The 14,988-nt window shown below is 54.3% G+C and overlaps 2 protein-coding genes across 8 annotated transcripts in view; one reads left to right on the forward strand and one right to left on the reverse strand.

The window, feature by feature from the left end:
- On the forward strand, positions 1-13,053 carry Cherp (calcium homeostasis endoplasmic reticulum protein). 5 transcript variants are annotated; one of them, NM_001106064.1, is made up of 18 exons: positions 1-168; positions 431-604; positions 3,778-3,962; positions 4,654-4,791; positions 4,866-5,017; positions 6,376-6,487; positions 6,573-6,662; positions 6,818-7,094; positions 8,138-8,313; positions 8,687-9,122; positions 9,876-10,114; positions 10,259-10,392; positions 10,715-10,801; positions 10,886-11,029; positions 11,106-11,222; positions 11,402-11,496; positions 11,615-11,800; positions 11,880-13,053. In NM_001106064.1, the coding sequence occupies exons 1-18, from the start codon at positions 144-146 to the stop codon at positions 11,918-11,920; spliced, it is 2,808 nt and encodes a 935-aa protein (NP_001099534.1). In that variant the 5' UTR covers positions 1-143; the 3' UTR covers positions 11,921-13,053. The 5 variants fall into 5 exon arrangements, with proteins under 5 accessions (NP_001099534.1, XP_006252858.1, XP_006252859.1 ...); XM_006252796.5 differs by having other exon boundaries at positions 29-168; positions 6,343-6,487; positions 11,880-12,543; XM_006252797.5 differs by having other exon boundaries at positions 29-168; positions 6,343-6,487; positions 10,898-11,029; positions 11,880-12,543.
- Positions 12,545-14,988, reverse strand: part of C16h19orf44 (similar to human chromosome 19 open reading frame 44) — a 16,068-nt gene continuing 13,624 nt past the window's right edge. Inside the window, exons 6-8 of one of the 3 annotated variants that reach the window (NM_001013879.1) lie at positions 14,527-14,622; positions 13,654-13,820; positions 12,545-13,068 (exon numbers count right to left, since the gene is read on the reverse strand). In NM_001013879.1, coding sequence (NP_001013901.1) covers positions 12,916-13,068; positions 13,654-13,820; positions 14,527-14,622 — 416 coding nt within the window. In that variant the 3' untranslated portion in view covers positions 12,545-12,915. Of the gene's footprint in view, positions 13,069-13,653; positions 13,821-14,526; positions 14,666-14,988 lie in introns of those variants that run through there. The other 2 variants (XM_006252799.4, XM_039094275.2) reach the window with 2 other exon arrangements.

The raw sequence follows: 14,988 nt of genomic DNA on the forward strand, positions 1-14,988 counted from the left end.
CCAGCGACAGCCGTAAATGGCGCGCGAAGCGGCCCGCGAGGCCGTCGTAAACGTCTCCCTTCGCGCCACTTCCGGCCGGCTTCTGCGGCCCGTGCTGGTAGGCGATCGTGAGGCGGCGGAGGACGTTCCCAGCGGCTGCAGCCATGGAGATGCCGCTGCCGCCAGACGGTAAGGCCCATTCCTGAGCGGAGATCGTTGGGTTCTTCTCGTGTACCCCGGCCGGCCGGCCGTGCCTCCCCGCGTTGCTGTGCTGGTGACGGAGTGCGCTGCGGCCTCGCCGCTCCTCCCTCGGCCTCTCCGTGGGTCCCCGCATTCCTGGCGCGCGCTTGGCCCTAGTCAGGACCCGTACACCACCGCCTAGCTCTAGAGGACCCCTGCCCAGTCCCCGGGTCGGGCTGCCCTCACTGACACGTTTTCCTCTGTTCTGCAGATCAGGAGCTTCGAAATGTCATCGACAAGCTCGCTCAGTTTGTGGCTCGTAACGGACCGGAGTTTGAGAAAATGACGATGGAGAAGCAGAAGGACAACCCTAAATTCTCGTTTCTGTTCGGAGGCGAGTTCTACAGTTACTACAAGTGCAAGCTGGCGCTGGAGCAGCAGCAGCGTGAGTTCCCCTCCGGTCCTCTGCCGCCTAGGGGTTCGATGCGGGACCCAGTCGCAGCCAATTTCTTTGGAGTCGCATGTTTCCTCTGCAGAGCAGAGCGGCTGTTCCTTCTGTCCTTCCCGGAGTCCTGTACCAAGATAGACTGCTGGGTCTGTGTGTTATAAGGAGACTATATCATAGATTCTCTTGCTGGGCTTGGGAGGGGGGGGCGGGGCGGTCTGGTCCCTGGATTGTATTTGCAGAAGCAATTTTGGATCTGCAGGAAGGTAGGAACTGTTCAAACTGTGCATCGCCTTCTGCAAGCTGAGATCATAGTTTTCTGCGTTTCCAATGCATAGATCAAAAAGCTTCCCCTTTAGTTTTTGCAACGTTTTCCCATTTCTTTTTTTCGGCTTTCAAGATAGGCTTTCTCTGTGTAGCCTTGATTGTCATGGAGCTAGCTTTGTAAACTAGGCTGGCTACGGTCTCGGAGATTTGAACATTAAGAAAAACGTGATAAAAAATAGAAATAAAAAATTTAGAGCCAGGCACAGTGGACCACCCTTTTAACCCTAGCTCTCAGAAGGCAGAGGCGGGTGGGTCTCTGAGTTTGTGGCCAGTTTGTACAGTTCCAGTACAGGCAAGGCTACATAGACTCTGCATCAAAGAAACAAAGGCAAAAGAGCAAAGCAGCACAGCAGGTCTTTGAGGGCCTCACAATGTAACCCAGGTTAGCCTGGCAGTATGCTATCCAGCCTATCTTCCAAACAAAGCAACCTTTCGGCAGCTTTTCAGGTGGTGAGGTTGCAAGCGTAGACCAGTTCTGAATTAGTAACAGTAGATGTTATGAGTCCTGATAGCAGAACTCACATCTGTTAGATCTGGGGTAGCTCTCTGGTCTCTGAATAAACTATGGAAATAAGTTTCTGGACTTGCACAGCCAATGGGTAGTCAAAGTGATGGCTGCTGAGCCTCAGCCCTCTCATGCCAAGCACACTTTATTGGACTCTAACAACATATTGCGAGTGGTTAATAGAAAGCTTGTAGTACGGACAGCCCGTGGAGCACAGAGACTTGAAGAAGATGTGTGTTCAGAGAGGAGGCACCACATCTGTGAACTGAGGAGGTTTTCGTATGCCAAGGTCGGGTAGGGCTAGAGTCTATCAGTCCTAAGGTTTTGGTTCCTGTTCAGTTGTAGAAGTTGGCAGTTTGACATCACCATCCGGGTGTTTGTGTCTTCGTGCATGTTTAGAGAGGTCATTTCCTAGCTCCAGAGCACCAAGTTCATAGCCATCCTAAAGCAGATGGAGGCTGAAACAAGTTGCAACAGTGTGTGCTAGGTTGGCCAGGCTAGAGTTAGGAAGGGTGGCAACTGTGAGCATGGAGGGCAGGAGGGGTCAAAGGTAGAGCCTTTGAGGATGGGTAAGAGTTTAGACAGTGCCTTAGCATATATCCCTGAGAGCTGCACAGGAAGCCTGTGCCCACCCCTGGACAGTTCAGGTGGTAGACTTAAAATTATACCAGGAAAGGGAGAGTACATGTAACCTATGGCACATTAGGGATTAAGAGGCAAGAGGACATTCTGCCAGCCAAACCGTAACGGGATATATCGAACATTACAGGGACGTGGGTGGGCTGACCATGGTGCGTGGTGGAAGTCAAGACAGTTTGGGTTTTGGCACAAGGGAGACATAGAATAGAGAGAACCTGCTTTGCTGAGGAGCTATGAGCCCTGCTTAGAAGTAATGAGACTCAGAAAGGGCTACAGGTCAACTAAACCCACTTTGCAAGAACTGTAGTAAAGGACTGGTCCAGCTGGGTGTGGTGGTAGATAACCTTTAATCCCAGCACTAGGGAGGCAGAGGCAGGTGGATCTCTGTGAGTTCAAGGCTAACCTGGTGTGCAGAGTTTCCAAGATAGTCTACACAGAGAAACCTTCTCTGGGAAAAAAAGGATTCTAGTCCACCTCTGCCATGGTCTTGTGTTTGTAGAGTACAATAAAAATGGGAGCTGTTGGGGTTGGGGATTTAGCTCAGTGGTAGAGCGCTTGCCTAGGAAGCGCAAGGCCCTGGGTTCGGTCCCCAGCTCCGAAAAAAAGAACCAAAAAAAAAAGCATAAAAAAAAAAATGGGAGCTGTGTGGTGTTGCTTATTCCATAGCAATTGACACTCAAGGCTGCTCACAGGCCACTTTGCCTGCTGTGGTAGAGGCCCACTCTGGTGTAGGACACAGTTTCTTATTAGGTGTGATACAGGCAAAGGCAGGTTGATAGCAGTGATGTGGAAGAGTGCATGTGGTTGGCATTGCATGTAAGGGGTATGTATACCGTTTATCAGAGTGGGTTGCTGTACTAGGCTGGGAAGCAGTGCAGTGGTTTTGAGAAGCCTAAGGCTGTGAAAGTGATGACCCTCGGCGACTTCTCCATAGTGGAGGCTCCCGAAGGAGTATGAGATCTTGAGCTTAAACCAGGCAGACGTGTGGGGTGTTATTAAGACCCAAGTGACACCTGTCCCCAAGCCCTACTTCTTTGCTTTTATCCAAAGGTCATTTGTTTTGGATGAGTTTCAGGGGCTCCTGAAGAGTGTGGCTATGTTCAGTTGAGTCTGGGCAGGTCCCAGAAGTAGAGAGTAAGGAGGCCATATTGTTAAAGCCTTACCTGCGAGTAGGTAAGACACACTGATACATTGTCTGGGTACATGCCAACCTCAGATACTGTCATACCAGGGTGTTGCTGGTGGTTCAAGCTAGTCCAAGGGCTAGTCAAAGACTGTAGATTGGGAGGATCACCACAAGAGATAGGACTGGTCTTGGGGCACTTCAGCCCTATGTATGCTGGCCAGACCTCCAGAATGCTGACTGTCTTGAGTGAAGGGGAGATTTGGAGCCAGTGGCATGAGACAGACACACCCTTGGGAGAAGTGCCACATCTCTAGCACTGGTAATGGCCTGCAGTCCATAGTAGCTTGGTCAGGGAAGATGGAAAGGTTCAACCTGTCTAGGGACAGTGAGACGGCAGCTCTGAGGGTATCCATGGAGACCAGGCACAACAAAGGAAGCTTGGGCAGTGTCGGGCAGGGTAGCCCTGTGAGCTGGACAGTGGGATCTGGCTTCCTCCATCAGGCCCTCTCTGGAGGCCAAGCCTGATGCATTACAGAGGAGAACCTGAACTCATAGGGCCCATCTCTTTCCTGTTAGTCATCTGCAAGCAGCAGGCCCCAGAACTGGAGCCCACCTCAGCCATGCCCCCTCTGCCACAACCTCCGCTGGCTCCCACCGCGTCCCTCACTCCGGCTCAGGGCACCCCATCAATGGACGAGCTCATCCAACAGAGCCAGTGGAGTCTCCAGCAGCAGGAGCAGCACCTGCTGGCCCTGCGCCAGGTATGCCTGCCTGTGGTGCCAGTGACCCTGGAGTCACTCACCTTCCAGTAGGTCTGTGGGTCATCCACAGGCGTCACTCAGTGAACTTGTACCCATTGTGGATGCCACCACACGGTGGCTTAGGTACCTCCCAGTCTTAATGAGTAGGGAGGGACCTTATTGGCCCTGTCTTTTAGGCTGGTTGCTTAATTCTATAGGGATGAGCTACCTGAAATGAAGGAGCAGACACAGGAAGTGCCAGCCCCACTCAGGGTTTCTTTCCTTACCACCATCACACAGCACGCACGGATGTTTGCCACAAGTCATAGACTGGACAGTGAAGTCCTGGACAGCAGAACTGGCCTCTACTCTTAACCAGCTTGGTGGCCAATACCTACCATTTACTTGTGTTTAGTTTGGTGTGATTTTGAGACAGCATCTCCCCCAGACTGCTCTCACCTCCCAAGTGCAAGGGTCACAGGCATCTACTACATGTGTTAGCCCTTCCTCCTCGACTGCTGCGCTTAAGTGATCCATGAGCACCCTGCTTCCTTGACTTCACTTTTTCCTGTTAGCTGAGGACAGCTCTGTCCTCTGGCTGTCTTGCCTGCTGTGATGGTGGACTGTCACAGGCTTTGGTGTAGGTAAAGACAGACGTAAGTGTTTGTGCAAGGGCCCTACTCATACCACCTGTCCCTCATGGTCTTCCCAGGAGCAAGTAACGACAGCCGTGGCACATGCAGTAGAGCAGCAGATGCAGAAGCTGCTGGAAGAGACACAGCTGGACATGAGCGAGTTTGACAACCTGCTACAGCCCATCATTGACACCTGCACAAAGGATGCCATCTCGGTGAGGCTCAGTGTGGGGTGGGGGTGTTGTCACCTGCCTGACTGACCACCCACTCACCCTGGCGTGACTCTCAGGCTGGGAAGAACTGGATGTTCAGCAATGCCAAGTCCCCGCCACATTGTGAGCTAATGGCGGGCCACCTGCGCAACCGAATCACTGCTGATGGCGCACACTTTGAGCTGCGGCTGCACCTCATCTATCTGATCAACGACGTGCTGCACCACTGGTAAGTGTTTCACCACTTGGTTCCTAGCCCACCCCGTCAGGGTCCCTCCAGCCTACCCAGTCCCCACCCTTGCTGCACTTGCACACGGGTCAAATGCTTGCCTTCCCAGTACAGTGGCTGGCACCCCAACAAGGCAGACCTTGGGCTCTACTGCCTCTGTAGCCATCATGTGCCTGCTTCCATCTGCACAGACACCTGGCTGATGCACTATGGTGACTCTGTTCTTCCCTGTCCTCGGGGCTACCTTTGCTGATCCTCTGTCCACCAGACTTATCTTTGCACTGTGTATGGCTCCAGACTCCTGGGGCCTGGTAGGTGTGTCTCTGCATGACCAGCGGGTGAAGTTGATGAAGGAAACTGGAGTCCAGAACTCTGGTCAAAGACAGGTGCAGAGGTCTCACCCTAGTGACACATGCTGACAGTCAGCTAGGCTGGCCGCCCTCTGTCTTTCAGCATGGTCATGAAGGCAGGATAAATGTATATGACTCCCACAAGATTAGGAGAAGCTGGTCTTTCTCTCCCTGTTTCCATGCCACCCCTCCCTGTCAAGCTGGGAGAGGAGCAGCAGTGTTGCGGTCCACACCCTTCTGCCTTGTACTCTTTCCTCTAGAGGTGTCTTGTTCCTGCCTCTTACGGTAGGGCCTCTGCAGATGACCTCTCTTCTCCTCCCTGGGACACTCCTCACCGGGTTCACACAAAGCTCTGGCCTCCTCAGCTTTCTCTTGCCTACTTCCTAGCCAACCCTTGCTGCCCTTTGACCTCAGCTTTGGGAGCTGAAGCTTCTAGCCTCTGCCTGCATATGGGCTGTCTTGCTGAACCATTACCATTCCAGAGGCCTGGATCTACCATACTGCACAGCTGGAAGGGCCTCCTTTGGCTGCTTCTTCCCCTTTGTCCCCCTCAGTGACACTGGGCATGCAAGCTAGGACCTTGCACATGGCAGGCAAATGCTGTGCCCTGGGTTGGCCACAACCCTCATGGGTGGTTAGACTCCAGGTAGCCTTCCCAGTGGCTCTATGAGGCTGGGTAATCCCTACTGAGCAGATTGTTGAACCTGCTTGTGCATGGTGGTGACCAGGTCCTAACCACAGCAGCCCAGTTTCATCCTTTACACACATGCAAGGGCTCTGATGGACCCTTCTGATAGTGAAGGTCTTGTTCTGAATAGCCCTGGGGTGCACACAATCCCTCTGTTTCCCAAGACAAGGCACCTACATTGTAGATAATCTAGCCATTGCCCTGTTGGGTTGGGGGCCATTTCCTAAGGAGAGGGTGCTGTGGCCACAGCCGCATGGTAACGGGTGCGTGGCTGGGTCCTGCCCCAGGGCCCTGACGCGCGGAAGGTCTCTCCCTCACAGCCAGCGCAAGCAGGCCCGGGAGCTGCTGGCTGCCTTGCAGAAGGTGGTAGTGCCCATCTATTGCACCAGCTTCCTGGCAGTGGAGGAGGACAAACAGCAGAAGATTGCCCGGGTATGGAGCTGCTGGGTCTGGGTGCTTGGGCAAGTAGGCGGCTGGGTGAGATGAGCTCTGTTTAACAAGTCTCCCTCTGCACCAGCTCCTACAGCTCTGGGAGAAGAACGGCTACTTTGATGACTCCATCATTCAGCAGCTGCAGAGCCCCGCCCTGGGACTTGGCCAATACCAGGTGAGCACCACACAGCAGGGGCCGCCCATCATCAGGACATTTGAAACTGCGCACTGATGTTTTCATTGCTGAGTCTGGTTGCATTTCACACAGCCTTTGGCTCTGGGGATCCTTGGCTGGTTCTGAGTGGCAGTGCTCCTGTCCTTCCCCACCAGGCGACTCTCATCAATGAGTACTCATCAGTGGTGCAGCCTGTGCAGCTGGCCTTCCAGCAGCAGATCCAGAGCCTCAAGACACAGCATGAGGAGTTTGTCAGCAGCCTGGCCCAGCAGCAGCAGCAGCAGCAGCAACAGCAGCAGCCGCCACAGCAGCCGCCACAGCCACAGATTCAGCTGCCTCCGATGGAAGCCGACGTGAAGGCCACGCCCCCACCGTCAGCACCACCACCAGCCTCAGCACCTGCCCCTACCATCCCACCAACTACCCAGCCAGGTATGAGGTTCCCTCCGCCTCTTGACGCCAACTTCCCGCAATGGCAGAGAGCACTCTTCCTCCTGGACATGTGCTCCACGGCCGGCCCACTGCTGGGCCGAGATTGATCTGCTTTTGTGTCCAGGCCAGGTAAACACTCCTGACGGGTTTGTGCCTTGATCCACACTTGGTGCATGGTTAAAAGCATGGTTCAGGGCTGGTGGGCTCAGCAGAGTCCTAAACATACACATATGTTACATGTCTGTCTCTAGTGTTTGTAGTGTGCATGTGTATGTGTGTAAAGTACCACGTCTGAAGAAACCTGGATAAGATCTGAAATGAGCAGCTGGGAAGCTGAGGCAGGGAGATTTTAGACCAGACTGGGATGAAGGGCAGGAATCGGTATCTCAGAAGAGTTCTAGCCTGAATGATAGCTCATGGTTGTTACCTCATTCCTGAGCCTGAGGCAGGAAAACCTGTAAGTTCCAGGCCAACCTGAACCGTACCTCAGAACATTCCCCATTTTAACTGGGGCTACGGGGATGGCTCAGTCAGTAAAGTGCTTCCTGTGCACATGTAAGGACTTCATTTGGATGGTTACTGAGCTCCAGATTCACAGAAAGACTCTGAAACTGATGGTGTGCCAGAAGATGGCTCGGCAGGCACAAACATGTTTCCAGGGTCTGATAACCTTGGTTTGAGCCCTAGAGTCCACAGGGAGGCAGGAGAGAACCTGCTGCCAAAAGTTGCCCTCTGACCACCATGCATGCACTGGTGCACGCTTGTAAGCACACAGCTATTACTTAAAAGTAACAGTAATTCTGAGAATAATAGACAAGACAGACACGACACGTCATGAGCATGGAGAATGTCCCCTTGCATCTCTAGAAGATGACGGTGGTGGTGGTGGTGGTGGTGGTGGTGGTGGTGGTGGTGACATTGACAGTGGTGGCTTCCAGTGAGCTTAGAAAGTAAGCCCTGTCATGGGCTGGCTTGGGGGTGCTTGAGGGTCAGCAGCCTCTCCTGCTGACTGGCCTCCTCTCACTGCCTGTCACCTGTATTAGATGACAACAAGCCTCCCATCCAGATGCCTGGCTCTTCAGAGTATGACACCTCAGCAGGTGTCCAGGATCCTGCAGCTGCTGGCCCTCGAGGTCCTGGCCCTCATGAGCAGATCCCACCAAACAAGCCTCCTTGGTTTGATCAGCCTCATCCGGTTGCTCCGTGGGGTCAACAACAGGTACTTCCTCATATCTGTTGGGGTATACACGCTTGGCTGAGTCAAAAGCCTGCTCACGTTAAGGAGTGGTGTCACATGCCTTTAATCTCAGCACTCAAGGCGCAGGGGCAATCAGATCTCTGAGTTGGAGGCCAGCCTGGTCTACAGATCTGGTTCCAGGACAGCCAGGGCTGCACAAAAAAGCCCTTTCTCGGGGTAGGGGGTGGAGGGAGTGGGGCTGCTTGCACCTAAGTGGGGTCCTGTGGGGTAGCAGGTGGGCACAGCCATAGTGGCTGAAGGACAGTAGAGCCTTGGACAGATGTGCAGTTAGGACCTGGGGTGAGGTAGTTAACTCCAGACCACACAGTGGTCACATCTATGCTTTGCCTTGCAGCCCCCTGAGCAACCCCCATACCCACACCACCAAGGTGGACCACCCCATTGCCCACCCTGGAACAACAGCCATGAGGGCATGTGGGGTGAGCAGCGAGGAGACCCTGGTTGGAATGGGCAGCGAGATGCTCCGTGGAACAACCAGCCAGACCCTAATTGGAATAACCAGTTTGAAGGACCATGGAACAATCAACATGAGCCACCACCCTGGGGTGGTGCCCAGCGTGAGCCACCCTTCCGGATGCAGCGACCTCCCCACTTCCGTGGGCCCTTCCCACCCCACCAGCAGCACCCACAGTTCAACCAGCCTCCACATCCCCACAACTTCAACCGTTTCCCGCCCCGCTTCATGCAGGATGACTTCCCCCCTCGTCACCCTTTTGAGCGGCCACCCTACCCTCACCGCTTTGACTATCCCCAGGGAGACTTCCCCGCAGGTGAGTAGGCAGTGTAGGATAGTCCCCTGTGGGTGTCTCCTGCCTGCCTCTCTGCATCTGCCTGTTAGTGCTGTGGACGTGACAAGCATAGGGCGGGTGTGGAATGGGCAGAGAGGGACAGTGAGCCTCCATTCTACACCCACATGTGCTAGGAGCCAGGCCCCCTGCCAGAGGTGCTAAGGCATCCCTGGTGCTCTTGGCACACAGGCCATGAGCAGCCAGCCAGACTTTGCCAGTCAGTACTTCAACTACCATTTTTGTACCCTGGCCGTGCTGGCCTGGCCGCTTGCTTGCCTGAGGCTTTGCCTATGTCTCTGGGCTGCTGGCAGCCTGAGCTGCACACGGAAGCCGCAGACAAGGATGTATCTCAGTGCTAACTCCACAGGGCTCAGGGCTGGCCTTCCTCAAAAAAGCTTCCCTCTGCCTGTGTCCTTATTGCTGTCTTCAAAGGACCCCAGGCAGTTGGGCTGGCGTCCATCAGCGACCTAGCTTTAAAGTTACCCTTTGAGGCCAGATACTAGCTCATCGGTGCTCAGGTCCTGGTAAAGAAGGCCTCAGCACATTTGTTCAGCTTGCTGCCACAGCATGCTGTAGAGGTCCTTCAAGCTGCTTGAGTCCCCTTAGCTACACCCGTGTCTGTGAGAGTTCCAGACCCCCAAGCCAGCTTCTGTCTTACTCCTTTGCAGAATCCTGATGGCCCTTTTGCCTGATTTGATTACCCTAGCCAGCTGGAGATAACGTTTTGTTTTACAGACATGGGACCCCCTCATCACCATCCTGGCCACCGCATGCCACACCCTGGGATCAATGAGCACCCGCCTTGGGCTGGGCCCCAGCACCCTGACTTTGGCCCTCCTCCCCACGGCTTCAATGGCCAGCCCCCCCACATGCGGCGACAGGGCCCACCTCACATCAACCATGATGACCCCAGCCTGGTCCCCAATGTGCCCTACTTCGATCTTCCAGCGGGGTTAATGGCTCCCCTTGTGAAGGTGATACTGGGCCCTGACCCGGGAGGTTGAACATGGGAGTGGGGCATACTGGTATTGTCACGCTGAGTTCCTGCCTTGCTAAATTCCACTGGGTGGCCAAGTAGGACTCCTCAGGACCCAGGCAACAGCCATGTTCTCCTACAGCTGGAGGACCATGAGTACAAGCCTCTGGACCCCAAAGACATCCGCCTGCCACCCCCCATGCCTCCCAGTGAGAGGCTACTTGCAGCTGTGGAAGCCTTCTACAGCCCACCCTCCCATGACAGACCAAGGAACAGGTAGGGAAGTTGGTGCCCCAAGGCCTGGCTGAGCCCCCACCCACTAAGTCTGTCCGGCAGATGAGGACTTCTTCCTCTGCACACTGCATTGGGCCTGGAGTGATGGCCTTGTAGCATCCAGCCTCGGCCCAGCCTGCCACAGCAGACACTAAGAACAGCAATGGGCATGATAGGAGGTCTCCTGGGATTTGGGGGGAGGGCTGGAGACCCAGCAGAACCCCAGCTACCTCTTGGTTAGCTTCCTAGTGCAAGGGACCCCCTTCCTGGCCACTGTGGTCCTTGGGGGCTGACGCAAGCCTCTCATGGGGACCATGTCATGCAGCGAGGGCTGGGAGCAGAATGGCCTCTATGAATTCTTTCGAGCTAAGATGCGGGCACGGCGGCGCAAGGGCCAGGAGAAGAGGAACAGGTGAGCTGTGCTCGTTTCATGGGGCTGCCATTGTGGCATGTGGTTGCTGTTCACTGCCGTCCTCACTGTGGCATTTCCCTGCAGTGGCCCCTCCAGGTCACACAGCCGGTCCAAGAGCCGAGGCCGTTCCTCATCTCGCTCCAGCTCACGATCCTCCAAGTCCTCAAGGTCCTCCTCCCGCTCACGATCCCGGTCTCGGTCCCGCTCTTCCTCCCGCTCCAGGTCCAGGTAGGCACATGGGGAACCTCAGAAAACCCGGGAGCACTATTCCTGCCCATGCCCCATTGTCCTGTTGCCCCCACAGAAGCCGCAGCCGGTCACGTTCCTCCAGAAGCCGCTCACGCTCCAGGTCTAGGTCCAGGTCCAAGTCATACTCCCCTGGGAGGCGGCGTCGCTCCAGGTCCCGGAGCCCCACCCCACCGTAAGCCACAAGTGTGGAAGTTGTCAAATATACCCCTGTTGCTAAAGAGTGGGGTGGCACCCCTCCCACCACTGGGCCAACCCACAGCCTTTTCCCTCAATGCTTAACTGACTGACTGCTCTCAGTGCTCAGGGGCCTGTTGTAGAGGTTAAAGCTTAGAGAGTGTCTCTTCATTCCAGCTCTGCAGCCGGCCTGGGTTCTAACTCAGCACCTCCCATACCAGACTCAAGGCTTGGAGAAGAGAATAAAGGCCACCAGATGCTGGTGAAGATGGGTGAGTAGACCCGACCAGTGCCAGCTCCCTGCCTAACCATATGTTGGGATACTGCTGGGGGTTCATGTCCCAGGGGACATGGTCACACCCCACCTCGTGTGTTTTTTCTTCTCTGAAGGCTGGAGCGGGTCTGGTGGCCTCGGTGCAAAGGAGCAGGGCATCCAGGACCCCATTAAGGGTGGTGATGTCCGAGATAAATGGGACCAGTACAAGGGTGTGGGCGTGGCCCTGGATGACCCATATGAGAACTACCGCCGCAATAAGAGCTACTCCTTCATTGCTCGAATGAAGGCCCGAGATGAATGTGAGTATAGGTGTGGGTGGGCACGGCAGGCTTAGCTTTCTGTGGGAAAGGTGGGGGTGACAGCCCTGTTCTCATACAGTTTCCACGTTTGGGGCGCGAAAGGAAGAGAAGGAAGACTGACCACAGGCCTCAGCTTCACAGTGTGGAAGGGCTTGTCCTGCGTTTGCCCTGGAGGAGGTGCTGCAGATACCACTCGCAGTGCCCAGATAGCAAAACTCAACACCACCCCCCAGCCCAGAGCCCAAGTCCCACCCATAGTGCTGCACAGCCTAGAGCCCAGTAGTGAGAAGGCTGCCTTGCACTGAGTGTGGCAACCAGAATAGCCTGGCCTCTGAGCTGCAGAGGTCAGAAGGCTCCACCTGGTTTTGTGTTAGGAAAAACAAGTACTGACCCCTGAGGCAGGGATCATCTGACTCCTGCCTGACTCAGTTCATCGTTTAGTTGTATTTTTACCATCCATTTCCATAAATGTTAGCTGTTTGCCTCTATTACCTGGACATAGCTTCTGACACTGGGCTAAGTTCTGGTGGGTCAGGGGAAGATGGCCTCCGGAGCCCCTCCACCTAGTGCAGCACCTCAGCTTGGGGCTTCTGCCTGGGGAAGCCAATACCAGCGCAGAGCATGGAGTGCTGGGCTCCAGCCAGCCAGCACCTCCTGTGCTGTTGTTTAAGGAGCAGCCTGGTGCCATTGTTTGTACACAAACTTTTGAAACATTCTTTTCAATAAAATGCAGAGTCCTACAACTTTTCAGTACCATTTAAGACACTTGATTTTTGTTTTAGATTTCTCATAGCTATGATGTTCAGATGTGTCTGACTCAGGATAAACAAGCAGATACACCTGTGCTGTTAACAATTGATTGTGGATTTTACTGTTTTGCCTTCCAATAAAGCCTTTTGTAAAAGATTTCCTCCAGCTGTGGGTGAGGTGCCCCAGGGTGCTCAGCCCCTGCATGGCGTGTTCTCATGGGGCAGCTGGTCCCGTCCTGGATGACTGATATGCCTGGCACATGCTGTCTGTCTGTCACACTGGCTCATGGCTGGCCCCATCCTGCACCACTGCCCTGTGGTGGGTCCACGGCTGTGTCCTCAGCAGCCAGCTGGGCAGATGGGAGCTTAGAGTCCGTCTATGGGCTCAGCGGGGAGAGCTGCAGCCTTGCTTGCCTCCACATGGCTGTCATTGATGTCGAGGTGGACTTCAAGCTCCTTCCTCACCTCCTGCAGGGCAGCCTCCATGGTCAGGGGTGCAGGCCTGTGGCACCTAATGTACTGTAGGACATAGAGCATAAAGAACATGATGCATGCACACAGGAAACTGGGAGATACTGCTCCAGGGTGCCCTCACGCACAGTGGCCCAAGAAAGGCCATGGTGCTACACTCAAGATGTCCTGGGGTGAAAAGCCACACTGGGTACAGATAACAGATAACATGGTCAGACTGGAAAGAGGGCAGTCTAGGGTAAGAGGCTGGAGATGCCACGTTAAATATCTCATGGTGAACTGGTTTTAGAAGCTGCACACACTGGGATCCCAGCACTTGGAAGGCTGAGCCCAGGGGATGGAAAGTTCTGAGCCAGCCAAGACCCACCAGAAATAATGTGGGGCCTATAAGATGGCTCCCTACTAGGCCTAATGACCTGACCTCAATCCCCAGGAGACCAAACTCCAGTCAGAGTCCTAAGAGAGGCAGCTGCCACACTGTCTGGAAGGGCACAGGACCCGTTCCTGCCAGTGTCCACATCCGTGTGGAGCCGCAGCCTAAGAGTCCAGACAGCCCAAGCTCACTGCCAGCCATGAGTCATCTCTGATGTGACCTCTCCTCCAGGCTGGGAGATGTAGCTGGGCAGCAGTTACCTCTTTTGCTTCCTCCAAGGTGTGGTAGTGAAATGAGTCCTCATCCAGGGACCGCAGGAGGGAGTGGTGCAGGTGGTGGCTGGCCTCGATGAACTGCTGCGTCAGGCTCAGCTGCTGCTTCAGCATGTCGTTCAACGCCAGCACTGCAGGGCTGTAGGCTGTCAGGGCTACATCCAACCCATGTCACTCAGTGGCTGCCCAGCACCATGAGTCTTCAGATGCTACCTGTGCCCTCTTGGCCCAGTGGCCCAGCCTCCCAGACATGGTATTTTTGGGGCAGTCTGTCTTCAGTAGTAATGAAGCTCTTCCTTTGTCTCCACTCTGAATTAACCACATACAAGCTAGCTCCACTAAAGATAAGGAAAAGTCGGGGCTGGGGATTTAGCTCAGTGGTAGAGCGCTTACCTAGGAAGCGCAAGGCCCTGGGTTCGGTCCCCAGCTCCGAAAAAAAGAACCAAAAAAAAAAAAAGATAAGGAAAAGTCTCTGTAGCTGGGCATGGTGTCACATGCTTGCTACTCAAGCAAAGGGGGCTGGGCTATGTGCTGCAACTTCATACCCTACACCCACCCCCACAGACACATTAAAACATTTTTTTTTAAAGAGATTCACTAGAAACTCGTCCATTCAAGTGATCCTCCTGACTCAACTGCCTAGGTAGCTTTGATTATAGGCTTAGGATTGGCCAAGGAGGGAACAGAACTGGACATGGGCAAAATGATCCAATAGTGTCCCTCTGGGCAGGGTTAGTTAGACACAGGGTTCCCCCACTGAGTTGACCATTAGCCCTGAATTGCTTTTGGGTTAGGGTTAGGGTTGACCCTTAGAACAACCAGGCACTGAAAAGAAGGAATGGGCCCCCAGCGGTCTGTTACCTTCTATAGCGTCTGCGCTGATAATGTGACTGGCGATGGGTACTGGGTCCACATAACCACCTCCAAGAGTAGGTCCAATGGCTGCCATGCCACCAGCTGGCCCAAGATAAAGAGGCTGTTGAGGGTGCTACAAGGGCTTCTAGAACACACACATGACAATGACATATATGACAATGTATCTGCCCAGTCTGTTTCCTGGATGGATTGCTTATTGATTTGTTGGAAACAAGTCTGGAAACCATGGTACCCAGGTTTGCTTTGAGCTCCTGGGATCCAGAAATCCTCCTGCCTCATCCTCCTGGCCTCCAGGCCCACTTGTGCACAGGTAGATCCATGCTGTTTCTATGAATTTCCTCTGTGTGTGTGTGTGTGTGTGTGTGTGTGTGTGAGAGAGAGAGAGAGAGAGAGAGAGAGAGAGAGAGAGAGAGAGAGAGAAAGAGGAATCTCCCCACAAATGTTTAC

This window comes from Rattus norvegicus, chromosome 16, assembly GCF_036323735.1.
Source record: "Rattus norvegicus strain BN/NHsdMcwi chromosome 16, GRCr8, whole genome shotgun sequence".
NCBI lineage: Eukaryota > Metazoa > Chordata > Mammalia > Rodentia > Muridae > Rattus > Rattus norvegicus.

Coding starts and splice junctions, on each gene's coding strand:
- Cherp (XM_006252796.5), top strand. CDS start 144: ATGGAGATGCCGCTGCCGCCAGACG. Junction 605..3,777: donor GGCGCTGGAGCAGCAGCAGC/GTGAGTTCCCCT, acceptor CTTTCCTGTTAG/TCATCTGCAAGCAGCAGGCC. Junction 11,223..11,401: donor TCCCGGAGCCCCACCCCACC/GTAAGCCACAAG, acceptor TCTTCATTCCAG/CTCTGCAGCCGGCCTGGGTT.